General features: G+C 42.1%; 1 protein-coding gene across 3 annotated transcripts in view; it reads left to right on the top strand.

Annotated features, from left to right (window-relative positions):
* The first annotated feature begins 13,479 nt into the window (after positions 1-13,479).
* Positions 13,480-22,915, top strand: part of tmeff1a (transmembrane protein with EGF-like and two follistatin-like domains 1a) — a 94,919-nt gene continuing 85,483 nt past the window's right edge. For all 3 annotated transcript variants that reach the window (XM_014139141.3, XM_014139140.3, XM_014139139.3), the window contains exon 1: positions 13,480-14,219. In XM_014139141.3, the coding sequence (XP_013994616.1) occupies positions 14,066-14,219 (154 nt within the window). In that variant the 5' untranslated portion in view covers positions 13,480-14,065. The remainder of the gene's footprint in view (positions 14,220-22,915) is intronic.

Below are 22,915 nucleotides of genomic sequence, written 5' to 3'. Positions count from 1 at the left end.
GTAGAGTTGCCAACCATTTCAACATGTAGCGACCGCTTCCATGTTTTCTGGTCTAATGTAAATTTTGTTGGAAGTGGGTTTTATACTTTTAGTAGAAGCAGATTATTTCCATGACGCTGTGTAACGCCTGTGCTTAAGGGGACGTGGCCACTGACTTATCTTAAGTTACTATGAAAAGCAATTCTCATTTAGAAGACTAAGATCACATTGTTATCTTTCCAAAAGTATTCTTATGCTTAATCATTTATTTTATACAACATTCAGATGCAAACCCCATAATTGAGAAGTGTATACAAACGAAGAAACAGTAATGTGTGTCTCCTGTCCTTCATGAGGTCACCAAATGAAACAAACTCGACATGACTGTTCCTTATGTGTCCACAGACCACTCCAACTGCTTGGAATACAGAAATACTGTTCAATTATTCAACCTTTGATGTCCAAGTGTCTCTCTGTGTTCCACAGTCACATTCCAATCTCAAATATTACAGAGCCCAGAAGCAGAGTATTTTACGACCACCATAAAGCAGCCCCCTCCACCTCTGCTTGAGAGAGAGGGAGCTGTAGTGCGGATACACTGTAACCTGATCCTTAAGATCTTCACAGGAGAGTTATGACAAATACATTGTAAAATAATAGTGAGGACATCAAAACTATGACATAATACATATGGAATCATGTACAGTAGTAAGCTCAACATTAACTGTTCAGAGGAGACTGTGTGAATCAGGCAAAGAAACCCCTACTAAAGGACACCAATAATAATAAGAGACTTGTTTGGGCCAAGAAACAAGAGCAATGGACATTAGACCGGTGGAAATGTGTCCTTTGGTCTGATGAGTCCAAATTTGAGATTTGTGGGACTGCAGAGTAGGTGAAGGGATGATCTCCGCATGTGTGGTTCCCATGTGAAGCATGGAGGAGGAGGTGTGATGGTGTGGGGGTGCTTTGCTGGTGACACTGTCTGTGATTAATTTAGAATTCAAGGCACACTTAACCAGCATGGCTACCACAGCATTCTGCAGCGATACACCATCCCATCTGGTTTGTGCTTGGTGGGACTATCATTTGTTTTTCAACAGGACGTTGACCCAACACACTTCCAGCCTATGTAAGGGCTATTTGTTGAAGAAGGAGAGTGATGAGTGCTGCATTCAGATGACCTGGCCTCCACAATCACCCGACCTCAACCCAATTGAGATGGTTTGGGATGAGTTGGATCGCAGAGCGAAGGAAAAGCAGCCAACAAGTGCTCAGCTTATGTGGAAACTTCTTCATGACTGTTGGAAAAGCATTCCAGGTGAAGCTGGTTGAGAGAATGCCAATAGTGTGCAAAACTGTCATCAAGGCAAAGGGTGGCTACTTTGAATAATCTAAAATATAAAATATTTAGATTTGTTTAACACTTTTTTGGTTACTACATGATTCCATATGTGTTATTTCATAGTTTCTTTGAATGAGGATATATATTTGTGGGATTGGAAATGATGCAGACAATTACATTGATGGAACCCACAATCTCTCCAACCACCACACACACACAAAAAAAAGAGTAGGGGTGTTAACCCCGGTGTCATAGCTAAATTCTCACCCTGGCCCCATTCCATCATGGCCACCTAATCATCCCCCTCATTCCTAATTGGCATATTCCACTTGATAGCTGATGTGTGGTGAGTGTTCTGGCACAAAGACGGTTGCCGTGCATTACCCAGGTGCCACACATTGGTGAATGAGGTGAGTTTCCACCTTACTATTTAAAGTGCTTTGAGTTGGTAGACAAATGCTACATCAATTAATTAACATCACTCACTGATAACACGATATAAAAGATTTCTCAGATTTCAACCAGAAATGACATCAATATGACATCCCATGCCAAATGTCTGTTAGCTCCACTTGTGTGTCTCGTACACTTTCAATTTCCTTCTTGTTTACCTGATACCCCAAAGTGGGTCATCGATTTTATCTTTTTTTGCGATGCTATGCGATATTGAATGACTGGTCATGCTGGATGAATCCATCTGTGGGGGGGATTAAGGCTAATACAAGGCAAACATGCAGACAGGGGCTTAGCCACACTGGGTTTTACCTAAACTCTGTTAGGATGAGCAACGGTCACCTTTGCCTGTCACAATAGAGAAAGACAGGGGATATGTTCAATCAAAACTGGCAACCAGCTGTCTGGGGTTACATTAAAATGCGTTTTTTTTTTTCTTGTGCTCAATTACCTAAGTTATTTTCTTTGTTGGGGTGATTGGAGGCAGGTTGACGTTTATTGTCATAAATCATTCCCTGGAGGCAGGTTGACGTTTATTGTCGTAAATCATTCCCTGGAGTCAACGTTTATTGTCGTAAATCATTCCCTGGAGGCAGGTTGACGTTTATTGTCGTAAGTCATTCCCTGGAGGCAGGTTGACGTTTGTCGTAAATCATTCCCTGGAGGCAGGTTGACGTTTATTGTCGTAAATCATTCCCTGGAGGCAGGTTGACGTTTATTGTAGTAAGTCATTCCCTGGAGGCAGGTTGACGTTTATTGTCGTAAATCATTCCCTGGAGGCAGGTTGACGTTTATTGTCGTAAATCATTCCCTGAAGGCAGAACTGAGTGATATCCGCTAGATGGGCTGTTGCAAAGTCAAAATTGGCTGTATTGTAAAAATTCATGAAATCTAAAATGAGCTTTTTGCTGTTAATTTAAGGTTAGGGTTAGCAGTGTGGTTAAGGTTAGGGTTAAGGTTAGAGTTAGGTTTAAAATCAGATTTATGACTTTGTGGCTGTGCAAGCTGGTGACCACTCTGCATATTTTAGAATGTGAAATATTTAATGTAACAAAATTAACACTTTGTACAGACATTGGTAACTTGTCCTATTTTTACCCTAGTAGCCATAATGTCATAATGTTCTTACCTTGTACAATATATTTCAGTGCCAATGTCGTATCTAGGTAATTTAGCCTATAATGAAACATTTATGAGCCAAAGATTTTGATGGGCAGATTAAATTGATTCATGAATAATTTATGTAGGTCTTCAATATTTTATGTTTTGTTATAGTTTATGAACTTGAACTTTATTTTATAGTTCATTTTCATTTTATGTTTGGGGCTGTTATTGACTTATTAAAACATGGTTGGGTCATTACAGTTAGTCAGTGATGCAAAAACTTCCACAACTACTAAGAGTGTGAGGCTAAACATCATTAACGCTTAGTCTCAATTTAATTAATTTCAGTAATCAAACATACATGTAATCAGAACTTGAGAGTTTGTAAATATTTATCTTCCTTTTCCTCTCATGGCCCACACATAATGACCCATAAAACTGTTATGAATCTAGCAAAACTGCCTTGAATCTTAAAATTGTAGGAAATAATATCTACAAGTGGCATCATTAGGCCACGTTTTTTATCCAGCCCTGAACCTTTTTTTTTTTTACATTTCAGTCTGATAGGATTTTCCACAAACACCCATCACTTGCACTATGCAGTATTTAAAAAAAAATGTTTTACTGACACATTGTTATGACAAAAATAAACAATACAGTATACTGTGCTAGGCACTAGCAGGCACTGCAAGAAGCCCCTGGAGCGACAGAGTGCCTGCTGTGATTAGTCTAGATTTCACAATGCAGTGGACTGCTCACGTCTCTTAAACCCTCCCCCGCCCCCACAATGTCATCCCTCAGCAAAACGCCTGTCACTCAGTCATTGTCTGGATATTGGGAACTTCTTCCAAGAGTGGCAAAACAAAGTGACCAGGTTGAGCAGGTTGAGGAAGCAGTGAATGCGGTGGAGATGACAGAACAGCCAGAAAGTCAAAGTGCAGCAGAGTTAGCCACAGGTTTGTGCAGGGTTGGTGTTGGCAAACAAGCTAGTCTCCCATCAGTATAAGGGTTGGCTAATGCTAATAAACTAGCGTTAGTGTTCAGCATCCTTAAACTATTGGGTGTCAGTCAGAGTAATTTAACTGTATATTTAGGGAATGGGCAAGCTAAGGATGTTAAAATAAGCCATGATATTAGGAAGTGTTTATTTCCAGCGAGTGTATTTGATGGGTTTCAATTCTGTAGCTAGCTTGGCTGGCTAGCCTCTTCGGTAGCTACTGGCTGGCTAGCTAGCTGAGACCCAAAGAAAGGAGAAAACGTTATTCTGACTGAAGCATTATCTTCTCACAGTAACCCAGTGACACCCAGTGGACTGAAGCTGCATTTTACGCCAACATTATATTGAACCCTGTTTAAAATTAAAGGGGCTATCAGCAGTTGCTACATCCATTTTTAGACTTACAGTATAAAGTAATGATATGTAACCATTGATTCTTATAGAATATTACTTAGAAATGCCTCATGAGCTTATTTCAACAGCGGTACCCTATCAGGCCCCAAAATATAAGCATGTTTTCCTCCAATTTTTGTAAACAAAGAAAATGTAAACAAACACTATAGCCTCAACACATGGTTAAAACTATAGTGTTGAAATCATGGATGGTCAATCCTTGTATCCATAGCTCTGTCTATGAATTTGAGAGTGAATACATTTCTCCAGAGCCATCCCTCAGCTTTTTACAGAACCAGGAGTGGGGTGACTGCTTTGTTATTGTTTCTACTGCTGATTGCTGCTTTAAGGTCTTATAGCCTATTCCATTCTGCAGGTAAATATGGTTGGCTCATGTATGTTATTTCCATATAGGCCATGTAACTATTTGTAAACAAAATGACAACCCATTGAACTTAGGTTTTTATTCACTTGGCTACTTACTTTTTCTATTTTTGTTTAATTGTCGAGAGGTTAACCTTCAAGTAAGCATTTCATTGCACTGTGTACTCCATGTAAATCATGTGTATATGACAAATAAACAAACTTGAACTTAGAAGGGGAGGGCAGCCAGAAAGAGAGGGGAAAAGTTGGCCAGCTTTGTGGTTAGATTGTAGGTGAACAAAACATTGAAAATACATTGGCCCTTAAATTGTGTCCTCAAATGTTATGTAATCTAAAAATCTCACATGAATTGGAAGAACTGACTAAATTAAATGAATCACTTTAATGTTTACATACTGCTTTACTCATCTCTTATGTATATACTGTATTCTATTCTTCTGTATTTTAGTCAATGCCACTCTGACATTGCTCATCCTAATATTGATATTTCTTAATTCCTTTCTTTACTTTTAGATTTGTGTGTATTGTTGTGAATAGTTAGATACTACTGCACTGTTGGAGCTAGGAACACAAGCATTTAGCTACACCCCCAATACCATCTGCTAAATATGTGTATGTGACCAATAAAATTTGATTTTCCATCCAATTTACTTCAGATTTTCATGTGAATATTCAAAAAATCTGCATAAAACAACATGCTCATTTTCCCACCAGAGATGTGTTTCCATCAAATTAACTTTTTGTTGATAAAAGGCTGTGCGTGGTGACCTAATGCCCATAAAAATAACTTTTGCCGTTAAATTCCTATGTGCCGAATGAAAAATACAAGTTAAATGGCTTTCCATCGCATTTCCAACTCTGCTGATGGTATTGTCACAAAAACTGTTGCGTCATATAGCAAATGTTCCCACTCTGGTTTTGGCACATGCGCTCTAGCTAACAGAGCTCACAGATACATTGGGTGTAGGCTGTCTACATTGAGATTATTACAAATATTATTTGTATTTGTCAAACAGCAGCCAAGCATGGATCATCATGTCAGCAGAATAAGACCCTCAATATTTATTGGAAAGGAGCATCATGCTCATCACCTTGCACTTTCACCACCCTGTGATGTTCATCATTTATTTCATTTGTAGCCTAATAAACTGCATGCTTTCCCGAGTCATACTGGGATGGCCACACAACATATTGTGTGACTCCAGGTTTACTTCAATATGATGGTAATTATATCAATATTTGCACATAAAAGTGTTTCCACCGCCATTTCTAGCATAATTAATTTTACAGACACAAAAAGATCCCACAATGTCTAAAGAACAAATTGTCATTTCATGTTACCATCAGCCCGGTTGTGACTTTTTTCATGCGTCAGGTAATTCATCGGCATGAAATGGTTGGATGGAAACGTGGTTATAGAGGTCTTACAACTTATTCCATTTATTGGGCTCTTGTCTCTTTATATTCACAAAGCCTAGGAGCTATGTAGTTTCTTATCTGTCATGTTTGGAGTTGTGTTGCGCTGTTATGCAGGCACTTGAATTTTTCTTTACAGTTGAGTTGCCCTGGTCGGGTCAGTATACAGTAACTTTAGATTTGTGGTTGTGACTGGTTGTGACTTTTTTTAGATTTGTGGTTGTGACTGCATCACAACGTAAATTAAGTTTGGGTTTGTTTAAATCATGCCCACAGCTGGCAGCACACAAGCAATCAGCAATTTGGAGTGCAGCTGCAAGCGACCCGATCGTAATGCCTGTGGTAAATTTGGGTTGACTTTGGATTTCCCAACGGGGCTAGTTAGGGACGATCAGTAGTAAACTACACAATGTACATGGGGCAATATGTTAACATCCCAATAGCTCCAAATTTCACTGACTTAAAAACCTCAAACTAACTAAATTGTAGAAATGCATATACAAATATTTAAAGCATTTAATGATAACTAAAATGTGTGCAACGTGAAAATATTGTCTCATTTACAGTACATATTGACGGTCCCTAACTAGCCCCAGAGATAGGCTATCCAAAGTCAGTCAGGTAGCACACCAACCGGCTGAAGCTAATTGGCAAAATCATTTGGCTAACTCTTCCCACATGGGAACACACACACACACAAGATACCCACATCAAGCCACACCCGAATTCAGTCATGGCCTCTAGCATTTTATCAGAACTCAGGAAAAGACCCAGATGCCGACAGCTAGAATCAGATGTTTATTGACCCAAATGGGGCAGGCAAAAGACAGGTGAAGGGCAGGCAGAGGTAGGTAATCCAGGGCAGAGTCAATAAGGTACAAAACAGCAGGGAGGCTCGGGGTCAGGGCAGGCAGAGGTTCGTAATCCAGGGCAGAGTCAATAAGGTACAAAACAGCAGGCAGGCTCGGGGTCAGGGCAGGCAGAGGTTCGTAATCCATGGCAGATTCAGGCAGGTACAGAACAGCAGGCAGGCTCGGGGTCAGGGCAGGCAGAGGTTCGTAATCCAGGGCAGAGTCAATAAGGTACAAAACAGCAGGCAGGCTCGGGGTCAGGGCAGGCAGAGGTTCGTAATCCAGGGCAGAGTCAATAAGGTACAGAACAGCAGGCAGGCTCGGGGTCAGGGCAGGCAGAGGTTCGTAATCCAGGGCAGAGTCAATAAGGTACAGAACAGCAGGCAGGCTCGGGGTCAGGGCAGGCAGAGGTTCGTAATCCATGGCAGAGTCAGGCAAGTATAGAATGGCAGGCAGGCAGAATGTTCAGAACCGGGGAAACTAGGAAACAGAAACTTGAGAAAGCAGGAAGACGGGAAAGCACGCTGGTAAGACCTGACAAGACGAACTGGTAACAGACAACAAAGAACAAAGGTATAAATACACAGGGGATAATGGGGAAGATGGGTGGAGAAAAGCACAACGACGGGTGAAACCGATCAGGGTGTGCCACCTTTCTTAATTAACCAGATCTAAAACAAGGCCAAAGCAGGAAGTACAGTCGCCCTTTAAAACAAACTAATGACATGTTGCACCTCTACCTTGCTACCTTTCAGATTAGCCAAGGAGGAGGACCGATGATAACAGAAGGCCAGTGGAGCACTTAGAACAGCAGCAGCTAGGGCAAATGGTAGGGAAGAAGATGATTTAAGTGACCCAGACACAGTCCTAAAACAAGTTTAACTACCCCAGTATCCCCTTGACCGTTTTGGATTGTAAAACTAAAGACACACACGAGACAAGACACAGAAAGCAACAGAAGAGTAGATGATGCAGAGAGACACCAGACAAGACACAGAGACAGCAACAGAAGAGAAGGATGTGATGGAGAGAGAGACACCAGACAAGAAAAAGAGACAGCAACAGAAGAATAGGATGTGATGGAGAGAGACCAGAAGAACAGAACAGGCCATAACAGAAGAGGACAGACAAAGGAGACAGTAACAAACAATAACCTGAGACAGCAACAGACATGATACAGAAGAGGGCAGATGGAGAGAGAACAGAGGTAGATTTTCCAGCTGCTCTATAGATTCTAATTCGTTTTATTTATTTGCACAAATTATCAGAGGTGAAATACCGATAGTGAAATAGTAAGACATGGTTTACAAGGAATTTGCAGGTGAGGTGAAAAAGCCTGTGAAATTACTATTAAAACAATTGTTTACTTTTACACTTTTTACAACCAGGACAGGACGAGAGAAGAGGGTACACAAAGACAGCAACAGAAGAGGGCAGACAAGCGAGACAACAACAGACAACACAGATAAAGCTATGGAGAGAGGCAGAGGAGGCTTATTGGACAGTTTGGCTCACTGGACAGGTCAGAGTCTGTTTGAAGTTTTTGGTTGTTTTGTGACAATACACGATAGATGTGTTCCAGAGTAGAGAGACTCACAGTAGCAACTGTAATTGAGTACTGGCAGTGTCTGCTGTGGCAGGTGGGAAGGTGCAAGTTACCTGAAAAAGATCTAATCTCTTAATGTTCTAATCTTTCAATGTTCCTCTCAAAGTGCACCAAATTCATGCATTTAGCTGTTGAAATTCCTTTATTTTGGCCGGGGGAGAATGCACTCGGACCCCCGTACTGGCTTTGGGTTAAGCCCCCAATGTCTTCAAATCCTAGAAACGCCCCTGATTTCTACCCAACAAATCTCGCAATATCAGTTGACTATCTGAGAAGAACACTAGGATGTTGAAAGAAGGCAAATTAAGGAAGTTAACGTTATTGCTTATACATCTAGTATAAGCATTACTATAGCACAATACAACCATATAATTTAAAAAGTAATACAATGAAGGGTCTAACTACCAAATAACCACAATCTCTACAACTCCCAAGCACTAAGGGTTAACTCCTCGACAGCAAAGTGTAGTCCTAGCATTACTGCAATAAATCATAACTGGCACGTGGACTGGTAGAAATGGTAGAATAAATTGTAAATTGGCACTCCACATGAAAAAGTTTGCAGACCTGTGGATTTACACATTAGTTCTCTATTCCCATGCCTTCCGCTCCAACAGATCCATGGAAGATGCCAGAGTCAGAGAGGACAGAACTGTAGCGGAGAGGAAAACAGCGTCAGGGAAGGGAAAACAGTCACAACACGAAAACAGGATCTATGCAGGAACAAACGGCTAAAAACGCAGACTGACTGAGCAGAGGGTACGATCTGGCAGCGTGGAAGTGACAGGGCTGAGTATTTGGAGAGGTCTTGATTATGGAACAGGTTGCAGCTGATGGGGATCTGCTCTGCCTCCAGCACAGCTGTCTCCATCCACACAATCACACAGACACACAGACACACAGACACACACACACACAGACACACACACACACACACACACACACACACACACACACACACACACACACACACACACACACACACACGCACCACACGCACACACACACACACACACACACAGAGGGAAAGAGCACTGGGGGAGTGGCGGCAGGTTAGGGTAACACAGGATGAGCAGTAGAGGGCTTGGCAGGCGCAGATGTAACAACACCATAGAGAGCATCCTGACCATCACTGCCTGGTATGGGAATTGCTCCGTCCACGACCGCAAGGCCCTTCAGTGGGTGGTGAAGAGAGCCCAGTACATCACTAGGACCGTGCTCCCACCCATCCAGGACATCTACTCGAAACGGTGCCTGAGGAAGGAACACAGCAGCATCAACGACCTATCCTCGTGCAGACGGTATCGAAGCATGAGATCTGATTCCAACAGGCTCAGATAAAGTTTCTATCTACAAGCCATAAGACTGCAGAACACTGGAACTGGCCTGACCACCTGCTCTGATTGTTTGCACCTTAGCACACATGCACACACTCATGCACACACACACACATCACAACTGCTGCTACCAGACTCTTATTGTATTGCTCAGTTTATACACTTGCCCCCCCCCCCCTTCCCTAATGCATGTGTAAATATTGGACTATAAATTGTGTCTTCCTGTATTACCCTTATGCTAAAATGTTAATTTATGTTCATATCTTTTATTATTTCTTATTGTTGCAGTAACCTGAAAGTAAGCATTTCATTGGATGATGTTACCATGCGTATTACATTTACGTTTTAGTCATTTAGCAGACACTCTTTATCCAGAGCAACTTACAGTAGTGAATGCATACATTTCATTTCATGCATTTTTTTTTGGTACAGTCCCCCCGTGGGAATCGAACCCACAACCCTGGCATTACACACACCATGCTGGCATTGCAAACACCATGCTCTACCAACTGAGCCACAGCGTATCCCATACATACGACTAATAAAACTTGAAACTTAATCTGGGGACAAAATACCAAATACCAAAATACTTAAGATTTAGCATCTCTAAAATTGTCTAAAGGATTTAGGGTTAACTCCCCTACTGCAAAGTATAGCCCCAGAATTACTGCAATAGAGTATGCATTAGTGCCATCTTCCCATTGTTATCTGTATAAGCATAGCTGAAGTAGTCTTAACATAATGGCTAACGTTGAAGCCTGAAGGGGGTGATTCCTATGTTACAGTACTGTAAGCATTAGGGGGTCCACCAGCGGGACACCTTCCAAGGGCTTGGGCTGATTAACTTGAGGGTTAAACTCCTACCCCCGGTCCTCCATGATGGCTCGGGATTATCCCCGCTCACTGATGGTCTGCTGGGATTGGAAGAGGAAGGCCTGGCAGATGGTGGGAGTGAATTAGACCTTGCACGCTAGGATGGATAAGGCCCACTGCCCACTGCAGATGCCCTATGCCCTGGAGTAGGGCCTCTAGTCTTACACAGTATGCTGCCATAATGCGCTGTCGCTAGAATCCTAGCAAAATTGCTGCATTGTGTACAGTAGTCTGGTATCCTCTGTCATAGGTCTTTTAGCACTTAATGTTGCTGGCATTTCTACTTTAATGGGGAAGAATTCACTGATGCTGTGATTTACCAATTATGTTGCTTGAGAACTGTGATATGATAATTAGGAGTCGTCAGTATTGTGTTGGGTGTTTGTCATGTCATTCATGTTGCCATTCATGTTGTATAGCCCAACAAACCTCACCTCAATAGGATTTTCCCTAAAACTTCTGAATAACATTGTGGACAGACAACATCCCTGCCAATCCTGCATAAATGTAGTAAGCCAATTAGTTGGATGTTAATGGAATTAGCATTGCTGATTTGCTGATGGCTTTATCCATTTAGCCCCTGCAATCCACACAGTATCCCCTTACGCTACATTAAAACCGTTATCCTGGGCAGACTGGGACCAAGAGAATCGGCAGATTCCACGCTCCATTCATGGCCTTTTACACTCAGCACAATAAATGGCCGTCGCCAAGGATACACTGTATACCTTTGAGAGGTTCGCATAGCCTACTGTATGATTCTGCTGTTCAGCATTGTTGGATTGAGGCAGAGAGAATCGATGGGGGGAAAACGGCAGCAGTACTGAGGAGCTTATTACTGGGTTGTACTGTAGGCTTTGAAAATGTAAAATGCTACCCAAGGATTGCAAGCAATGCCACTCAATGTTGTGGGATGGTGAAATATGGAGAAAAGTATTACTTTGAAGCTATTACACTGGAATATAGACACGTAACTGTGAAAATAGTATAAATTGGTGTTCACTTTTGAATTTGGAGAGAGGAATTGGGGAAAACAGTGAAGTACCGTGGAAAAATCCCACAGGAAGTGACTGCTGTAGAGAAAAATGGATGAACAAAAATTGTGATAACTCAGGGAAAAACCCTACCAGCCATGACTAGTTCACTTACTGCTGTAGGGGTGGCGAGATAGTGAAATTATACTCTTAGAAAAAATGATTCGTAAAGCGTTCTTCGGCTGTCCCCATAGGAGAACCCTTTCTGGTTGTAGGTAAACCATTTTTGGTCTCGGGTAGAAACATTTTGGGTTCAATGTAGAACCATCTGTGGAAAGCATTCTACAGGGAACCAAAAGGGTTTTACCTGGAACCAACAAGGATTCTTCAAAGGGTTCTCCTATGTGGACAGCCGAAGAACCCTTTTAAGTTCCAGATTATAAGGGCACAAGGCGAGACCCAAATGCAGATGGTTGAGCGGCGATATTTATTATAACAAAAGGGGTAGGCAAAAGGCAGGTCGAGTACAGGCGAAAGTTCATAAACAAGGTCAGAGTCAAAACGGTACAGGACGATAGGCAGGCTCGAGGTCACGGGCAGGCAGAGTGGTCAGGCAGGCGGGCTCAGAGTCAGGACAGGCAAGGGTCAAAACCCGGGGGGCGAGAAAAGAGTGACTGGGAAAAGCAGGCGCTGAGACACAAAAACACTGGTTGACTTGACAAACAAGACGGACTGGCACAGAGAGACAGCAAACACAGGCATAAATACACCAGGATAATAAGCGACACCTGGATGGGGTGGAGACAAGCACAGGTGAAACAGATCAGGGCGTGACATAGTGCGCCATCGTCCATAAATGTATTTTGTCCTCTCACACCAAACGCGATCACGACACGCAGGTTAAAATATCAAAACAAACTCTAAACCAATTATATTAATTTGGGGACAGGTCAAAAAGCATTAAACATTTATGGCAATTTAGCTAGTTAGCTTACACTTGCTAGCTAATTTGTTCTATTTAGCTAGCTTGCGTATGCTAGCTAATTTGTCCTGGGATATAAACATTGAGTTGTTATTTTACCTGAACTCCGCCAATTAATCCACACATAAAATCGTTTCTAGTCATCTCTCTTCCTTCCAGGCTTTTTCTTCTATTGACTTTATATTGCGATTGGCAACTTTCATAAATTAGGTGCATTACCGCCACCGACTTCATTCGTCTTTCAGTCACCCACGTGGGTATAACCAATGAGGAGGTGGCACGTGGGTACCTGCTTCTATAAACCAATGAGGAGATGGGAGAGGCAGGACTTGCAGTGCGATCTGTGTCACAAATAGAACTGACTTCTATTTTAGCCCTTGGCAACGCAGACGCTCGTTGGTGCGCGCGAGCAGTGTGGGTGCAATAATTGAATAACATAGATGTCTACATGTATTTGCGCGAGCGGTGTAGTTAGCCTGTAAGAGTGTACTCTTACCCAAGACTGTCAGCAACACACTGTGAAAATCAACCTTCACTGCTGATGTGGTGTGGGAACAACATGAACAAACAGAAGAAAATAAAGACCTGCAGCCCATAATTTTCTTCAAGTTGCTCACTGCAGGCACCCAATACGAAACAGTGAAATATCCCTTCCCAGAGTAGAGATTTCATATCTGTTTTAGTTGTTCACTGCCAATGAGTAGGGACAGTCACTCCAGGAGAGCTATTAAAGGGATAGTTCACCCAAAAGGTCTAGGAAGGGGGGCATCCTCTCACGTGACTATTCTCTCCAAATCTCTTTGTTGTAGCCACTGGAGCTGCTGTGGCTGTTTCGCATCCGGCGCCTTTTCTCTTTAATTCCCGGTTATTGAAACCAGATTTGGTTTTATGAACGGAAACGTACCGGGAGTGTAGGACTACTTACATTGATTCAAAGGAAGATTCAAGTGAGGTGTTGTTTTGAAAGGAGGGATTTGCCTCGGTGTTAAATCCGGGGCGTCAGATAAGTCATAAAACGACCCAGAGCGTGTTGGAAGGACGGACTGCGAGGATGCTGTTGCTGCTTCTGTTGTCGTCTTGAGGAATTTCGTAAGCCACCGAGGTTTCATAGATGACCACCTCGTTTATTTGGAGTAAAGAGCCTTCAGAATTGTGTCCTCTGCATCTAAGAATACCGCTATATTATTTTTGCATCGCGTCCCGTTGTCATAGTGCGTGTTCCTTCGTGCATGCATCCCTGCTTCTATGCTGTGTTCTTTCATTCAACACAATTTACCCTTAAATATTTTCGTCAAGTTGTCGAACTGACTTAATTTTGGATACATTCTGTGACAGTAGCCTTGTTTGGTTATCGTCTCCATCCTTTTCATCATGGTTGGAAGCTTGCGACCTGGTAGGTTGCCCGGACCTTTGGCTGGCTATTCATTGGCGTTCCTCTGCTTCGTGGCTATCGCTTCATTGCCTGGATCATTGGCATCCTACCTACAAAGTGGCGAATGCAAAGGGAAAGGAAAAGACTGCACAGGTAAGGGTGCTCAAAATATGATGCTGCCGTCTATTTTGCTTATGTTTACGCACGGGCTGTGAACGGTGACACAATGTTTAAATATCCTATTCAAACATGTGTCGGATTAGAAATACCTTGAGTTTGCCACTCAATGCGCTCCCCTAGTAGGCTAGTAAATGTTGCTCTGTGTATACCTAGGAATGGGCCATTGAATAGCTAATCTAAAAACGCGGAGATATTTCATATTTCAACGGTCAGAGATGTAGCCTAATGCCTGTCACTCAGGTGTAGCATGTTGGAAATAATCTAAGAATGGAACCCCGCCCATGCCAGTTTGTGTCCCTCTATCTCAACTCTGTCATCAACCCTTTTCATGTAGGGAAGAAAATGCACCGCAGCTCTTGCCGTTAGCCTATGCTGGAACATCCGTCCTGTTATATATTAACAATTTAAGAGGAAGATTGTATTTTTCTTCTCGTGCATGGAGATTTAAAGAGGACTCTACTGTAGCCAACTCACTGGAGGGTGTTGGAATAACCTGGTATACATGTTTTATTAATGAACCTCAGAATTGCCTTTTCCCATCACATTAAACATTAAGCATTTCAATCATAGACCACCGATGCACTGTGAACCTAATTCTTCACTCTTTCCAAGCGACCACACATAAATGGAACAAAATGCCATATCAGTAAAGGCAAATGAGATGTTCTATTTAACTACCCAAACTAAATAACTTAATTGCTACACATAATGCAGTTGCAGTTAGCCTATGCATAGTAATACACTCCCAGCTAACACCCTAGGCCTTGTGTCCAAATCAATTACATTTGTTTCTAAACTATATTTGTATTAATCGTAGAATTTCATTACAACAGAGTATTAACAGAGGTTTTAGCCTAAGCAATCTTCTGAGAGCAAAGCAGTGGCTTATAGACCAACATTATAATGGGAATTGGCCAGAACAAGTAGGAAGATAGCTCTGGAGGAACTAGCACTATTAATGGAAGAGTTTAATATTTTGTAGTTTGTGCCACAGAATGTATATCAGGATGTTTATGGTTGTCAGTAAGTACACAAGTAAAGGGAATTATGAGGAAAAATCAGGCCTGGGCCAAGGCTAGAAAAATGGACTGCTGATGCTGATTGGCAGCATTTCAGGCAATTGAGAAATAGATGTACTTCCTCAATGAAGAAAGCTAAACCAAGCTACTTTCTAGTTCTATCTCAGACTCTGCTCTACTTTGGAAAGTTAATGCACTGAAGCGTGGAAATTCCTATACTTCCCTGCCTAAGCAAGTTGTCTCAGTCTCTGGCATCATTACTGAGAAAAAATTGATAAGTAATGCTTTTAATTAGCATTTAGCTCTGTAGGCTTTTTATTTGAAAGAAATTGTGGTTTAACTGACCCTGGTCATTGAGTTGACTGCTCTTCCCTCTCCCAGCCTCCATTTGGCTCGATGGAAATTCAGTCAACTTCTAGTGAATATTTGTAACCCGTGTTACCTAAATAATGTATGCCTCATTCCCAAGCTCTCTTACCGAGCAAATATTCTAGAATCATTGGTAAATTCTCAGTTTAGATCCTTTTTAACTAGGAAATGTATTCTAAATGTACACCAGTCAGGTTTCAGACCAGGTCATAACACCATCTCTGCTACTTGTTTGGTTTTAAATGATGTTCTTAATTGTTTGGATAAGAAGAAACTCTGTGCGGCCCTTTTTATTGACACTGTGGATCACTCATTACTTATTCAGAGGCTTTCATCAACTGGCCTGGACCAGGCTGCATGTAGCTGGTTTCAAAATGATTGAAAGGACAGAACACAGTGTTACAAGTGTTGTTTACTGCTGGTGTTAAATCAGGTTTTATGGACATAACAAAGGGTGTCCCACAGGGATCGATACAGACCTGTTCCTACTGAAGTAGCCCATTTTAATTATATATTTATTAACTCATCAAAATGCTTTTTGAAAGAGTTTTTCGTCAATCCACAATCAATAAGGGCACCATCCAATGTACGTATGCATAACAGACCTGGGTTCAAATAGTATTTCAAATATCTCAATTGTTTTCACATATATTCAAAGTAAGTATTCCGATTATATTTTATTTGAAAAGACAAGTTGTTGAACATTTTAATACATTTGGAAATACAATTGGAAAGTATATATTTGTTTTAAAAATATACGCAGACTCAAATACACCCATGAGTTTAACCCAGGTATTAAGCCAACAAGAGGCTGGGGAGGGGCAGGCAGTTGACTAGCTGACCAGGGTCAGTTCAACCACCATTTCTTTCAAATAAAAAGCTTCATTTTTCTCATTAATGATACCAGATTCTGACAACTTGCTTACGCAGGGAAGGACAGGAATTTTCACACGTCAGTGCATTAACTGTTTTCCAAAATTGAAGGATCTCCAGCAGAGTCTAAGATATAAAGTAGCTAGATTTTGCTTTCTTGATGGAGGTATTGCATCTATTTCCCTTCTTAGGCAAACTTGTTTCTCACAAGTGTAGCAGGTTGGGAACTCTGCAAACAACATTTCTACTCCGAGAATGGTAAATTATTCATTTATACATGAATTAACAGAAATTTATGTAACCAAATGACGGGGATTAACGGTACATTTACTTCTGGTGACATATCTAATGGGGGATTGACCAAATTAAAAAAATCTAAGGGCAAACAATTCACACAATGAAACAATGAATCCAGGGGCCTCCCGAGTGGCGCAGCGGTCTAAGGTGTTACTACAGACCCGGGTTCATTCCTGGGCTGTGCCACAACCGGCCGTGGCCCCATAGGACGGCGCACAATTGGCCCAGCGTCATCCGGGTTAGGGGAGGGTTTGGCCGGGGGGGCTTTACTTGGCTCATCGCACTCTAGTGACTCCTTGTGGCAGGCTGGGTGCCTGCAGGCTGACCCTGGTTGCCAGTTGAACGGTGTTTCCTCCGAAGCATTGGTGCGGCTGGCTTACGTGTTAAGGAGCGCGGTTAGGCGGGTCATGTTTCAGAGTTCAGTCTTTTTTTCTTCAGACCAGAGAATCTTGATTATTTTCCTTTTGGCAAACTCCAAGCATGTTGTCGTGTTGTCTTTTACTAAGGAGTGGCTTCCGTCTGGCCACTCTACCATAAAGGCCTGATTGGTGGAGTGCTGCAGAGATGGTTGTCCTTCTGGAAGGCTCTCCCATCTCCACAGAGGAACTCTGTCAGAGTGACCATCGGGTTCTTGGTCACCTCCCTGAGTTTGGTGTTTTTTTTGGACCATTCCCCAGATCTGTGCCCCGACACAATCCTGTCTCGGAGCTCTACGGACAATTCCTTCGACCTCATGGCTTGGTTTCTGCTCTTACATGCACTGTCAACTGTGGGACCTTATATAAACAGGTGTGTGCCTTTCTAAATCATGTCCAATCAATTGAATTGACCACAGGTGGACTCCAATCAAGTTGTAGAAACATCTTAAGGATGATCAATGGAAACAGGATGCACCTGAGCTCAATTTCGAGTCTCACAGCAAAGGGTCTGAATACTTATGTAAATAAGGTATTTCTGTGTGTTTTTTTTAATTATATAGATTTGCAAAAATTTCTCAACCTGTTTTCACATGATTATTACGGGGTATTGTGTGTAGATTGATGAGGAATTTATTTTATTTAATCCATTTCAGAATAAGGCTTTAACGTAACAAATGTGGATACAGTCAAGGGGTCTGAATACAGTGTATGTGTGGGGTACAGGGATGAGTTAGTCATTCAAAAATCATGTTAAAGACAATTATTACACACAGAGTGAGTCCATGCAACTTATTATTTGCCTTTTTAAGCAAATATTTACTCCTGAACTTATTTAGGCTTGCCATAACAAAGGGTTTGAATCCTTATTCACTCAAGACATTTCAGCTTTTCATTTGTAATTATAATTTGTAGAAATGTCTAACATATTTCCACTATGACATTATGGCATATTGTGTGTAGGCCAGTGACACAAAACCTCTTTTTAATTATAAAAAAAATGTAGGCTGTAACACAACAACATTTTAAAAAAGTCAAGGGGTGTGGATTCTTTCTGAATGCACTGTATATGCGAGCATCTAAGTGTAGTTGTGTGTGTGCGTGTGTGTGTGTTCATCAAGTTCTTCTGCCCAGCTAATTTTTTTAAGGGTGCTGATCTTGTAAACCAGTTCAGAGCTGGACTGTGTAATTGTATGGTTTACAGGGCTTCTTATTAGTGACATATGTTCACTGAAACAAAAGAAGATTTTGCTGTGGGAGCGTCCGCTTCATTCCCTCCATAATGAAACCCTTGCCTCTCAGAGGCTGCATCTAAAATGGCACTGTATTCCCTATGTAGTGCACTTCTTTTGAACAGGGTCCATAGGGTTCGGGGCAAAAGTAGTGCACTACATAGGGAATAGGGTGTCAGTTGGGACGTAACCCAAGTCTCCACCACTAACAGTTTGAGGTTGTGGTGGATGGAATCCGTTGCCTGGCTATCCAGACTCCTTGCTCCGGCAAACCGCTAAGCCACGCCAACGGACGTAAGTTTCTTCTCTGCATCTGAGTACGTCCCTGATCCTTCACCGAATGCGAACCCTTTCGGGGTTGTCTGACTGGTCCAGAAACCGATGGGTTGGGCCAGAGGCAGAACACACGTGGTTAAAGCGGTGGTTAGACATTTTTCATTGCTTTGATACTCTGATTGGTTACAGGCGATCCAATCACTAATGACTTTGTTTTGTACAACGGCCATCGTGCCCACCTTTACCGCAAACGACTTCAATGGGGCTAAATTATCTAGCGAATGACAGAGCAGCGGAATAATTTAGTGTGAGTTGTCAGGCTATGGAATCAGTGGCTGCGTCATGAAAGCATTTACACTACATAACCAAAAGTATGTGAACTCGAACAGCACATGCCAAAATCATGGGCATTAATATGGAATTGGTCCCCCTTTTGCTGCTATAACAGCCTCCACTCTTCTGGGAAGGCTTTCCACTAGATGTTGGAACATTGCTGTGGGGACTTGCTTCCATTCAGCCACAAGAGCATTAGTGAGGTCGGACACTGATGCTGGGCGATTAGGCCTGGCTCGCAGTCGGCGTTCCAATTCATCCCAAAGGGGTTCGATGGGGTTGAGGTCAGGCCTCTGTATTTATTATGGATCCCCATTAGCTGCTGGGGTCCAGCAGAATTAAGGCAGTTATACATTTTTAAAACATTACAATACATTCAAAACAGATTTCAAAACATTGTGTTTGCCCTCAGGCCCCAACTCTACTACCACATATCTACAACACAAAATCCATGTGTGTGTATAGTGTGTAAGTTATTGTGTGTTTGTATGCATGTGTCTGTGCCTATGTTTGTTGTTTCACAGTCCCCGCTGTTCCTTAAGGTGTATTTTTATGTTTTTTATCTAATTCTACTGCTTGCATCAGTTACTTGATGTGGAATAGAGTTCCATGTAGTCATGGCTCTGTGTTGTACTGTGCTTCTCCTGTAATCTGTTCTGGACTTGGACTGTGAAGAGACCTTTGGTGGGGCATGCATGGGTGTCGGAGCTGTGTGCCAGTAGTTTAGACAGACAGCTCGGTGCATTCAACATGTCAATACCTCTCACAAATACAAGTAGTGATGAAGTCAATCTCTCCTCCACTTTGAGCTAGGAGAGATTGACATGCATATTATAAATATTAGCTTTCTGTGCACATCCAAGGGCCAGCCGTGCTGCCCTGTTCTGAGTCCCTCTTTGTGGCACCTGACACCACGACTGAACAGTAGTCCAGGTGTGACAAAATTAGGGCCTGTAGGACCTGCCTTGTTCATAATGCTGTTAAAGGGGAATGGAAACACTAGGATTTAGGACTCCAGCTAACTGTAAATCGCCATATTGGCATTGTTACGTCACTGGCAGGAGGGAAAGTTTGGAACTCCCAAAAATGGCTAAATTTACTGAGTTGCTCCGAGTCTGAAGATGAGTTTATAACAGAGAATGAAATAACATTAGATAGGGAGCCAATCAACCTACTGAAGCCGTTCCTGTTTGAGCCAAACGTTGCCCCAGATCAGAGTTTGTTCTTGTTGCAGTAACAACACAGATATGCCGCCCAGGGGCGAAAATCTGATATCCACTTTGGAGGGGACAATTACATGAAATTTTCTCAAGAGCAATTCCTGAGGGGGACACCAAAAGTAGTGCTGTAACACATAGCCTACATTGTAATATGGTAAATGTATATTGAGGAACCAAAGAAATAAGGTGTTTGCCGTACTCCTAACTACCGGTACCCAAAACTACACAACTAATCACAACAGCAATACCATTGCCTTTAACAAATCTTAGTTCAGTCACCAGTTTAAGTTGAGAGTGGGGGTATCCGTGGCATTTTCCAATTATGTTCCTATTTTACAAGTCAAAAAAATTGAGAACCTTTCATAATGTTGCCAAACAAAGACTCAACAAACTTACCTGAGACTCCCTGTCTCTACCAGTCTGTCCCTGCATATCTGTCCCCAACTCTGCTGTCTGTGTGCCATCTGTTGCCTGCTCTGCCTAATGACATCATTGTGAAACATTTCCATTAGAATTTCATTTCTTTCTTATGAACATTTAATCAACTAGTCTTTGAGATATTAGGCTACTAGGGTTCTTACTATGCGTTTTGGTGTATTGAAAAATACTCTGATGTCCGTCTTTTATTTTTCTGCCATTTTAATACCTGGCTGGCTACACACACAGTGTGTAGGTTATTTACAGTAGGAGATGGGCTTCTATCATCTTCAATCATTCTATATGGGCTTCGATCCAAAAGGTAGCTAGCAAATGTGAAACGGATTAAAATGACAAGAGTTGACAGCTGTACGAGTTCACCATTTACACAACATATGCTGCAACCTTTTGTAATTTTAATAGTTTATTTCATATTGGCTGGCTTCCAACAATAGCTGAATTTGCAAAGCTAGCGAGCACCAATTCAGTTTCAGTGGTGTTTGCTATAATCTTTGCTACCCGGGTTAAATAAAGGTGAAATAAAATAAATAAATAAAAGTTCCCTTGCGACAATTTAGCTTTTGCAACGAGACCATTAAATATATTTAAGACAATGGTAGATGAGAGTGTAGTTCTGTTCAGTTTGGACTTCAGTTTATCGCTAACCTTATCACTGGGACTTTGAAGCACTAACTTACATCATCTGCATGCTGATTCCATCTTTGACGACGCCACATAAATGGAATAGGTACTAGCTAGCTTAATAGTTAATATTTGCGCGCTAGCTCTGCATATTCAGCTAGTGTGTGGGTGCACGATTGACTGGATGAACCTCACGGCAGTTACGTAGCAAGCTAAGGAACTGTCAGTGGATCAAACCATTGTGAGGCAAAGGGCGGGGGGGTCGCAATATTTAAAACTTAAAAACGCGCTATTAAGTGTCTATAATCAGCACAATTGCTTTCATTGCGTATTATTAATATTATTTAAATTACATAGTTATGTTTCAGTGATATATTAGGGGGGACAAATCATATTTTTCCCAGGATGGGGGGGTCGTGTCCCCCCCGGGATTTCCGCCCCTGATGCCGCCTGAAACACATCAGCTAGAGGGTCGGCGTAGTGGTGACACAAACTGGTGTGAGTGGAGATGCTGCCAGGTAATGGCTAGAGAGTATGAGTGTGTGTTGTAGAGAGATGGTGGTGCTACAGCACAAAATCCAAGTGGATGGTGACTGTATTACATCCAATCAGAGGTTCCTGTCAGTCTGTCTGGATGGTGATGTATTACATCCAGTCAGAGGTTCCTGTCAGTCTGTCTGGGATGGTGATGTATTACATCCAGGTCAGAGGTTCCTGTCAGTCTGTCTGGATGGTGATGTATTACATCCAGTCAGAGGTTCCTGTCAGTCTGTCTGAATGGTGATGTATTACATCCAGGTCAGAGGTTCCTGTCAGTCTGTCTGGATGGTGATGTATTACATCCAGTCAGAGGTTCCTGTCAGTCTGTCTGGATGGTGATGTATTACATCCAGTCAGAGGTTCCTGTCAGTCTGTCTGGATGGTGATGTATTACATCCAGTCAGAGGTTCCAGTCTGTCTGGATGGTGGCTGTATTACATCCAGTCAGAGGTTGTTGTCAGTCTGTCTGGATGGTGACTGTATTACATCCAGTCAGAGGTTGTTGTCAGTCTGTCTGGATGGTGATGTATTACATCCAGTCAGAGGTTCCAGTCTGTCTGGATGGTGACTGTATTACATCCAGTCAGAGGTTGTTGTCAGTCTGTCTGGATGGTGATGTATTACATCCAGTCAGAGGTTCCTGTCAGTCTGTCTGGATGAAAAATAGCTTCTATCTCAAGGCCATCAGACCGCTAAACAGAAATCACTAACTCAGAGAGGCTGCTGCCTACATTGAGACCCAATCACTGGCCACTTTAATAAATGGATCACTGGTCACTTTATGCAATGCCACTTTAACAATGTTTACAAATCTTACATTACTCATATCACATGTATATATTGTATTTTATACCATCTATTGCACCTTGCCTATGCTGATTGGTTGGCTATTTGAACCAGTTATTCCCCTACCTAAGTTATTCCCCTTCCTAAGGATAGTAAAGCCCTATCCTTAGGTAGGGGAATAACTTTAGCTTCTTTCCAGGCCTGAGGGCACACACTTTCTAGTAGGCTTAAATTGAAGATATGGCAAGT

Source organism: Salmo salar, chromosome 14, assembly GCF_965601325.2.
Source record: "Salmo salar chromosome 14, fSalSal1, whole genome shotgun sequence".
NCBI lineage: Eukaryota > Metazoa > Chordata > Actinopteri > Salmoniformes > Salmonidae > Salmo > Salmo salar.
This window is presented reverse-complemented; position numbering and strand designations above follow the sequence as displayed.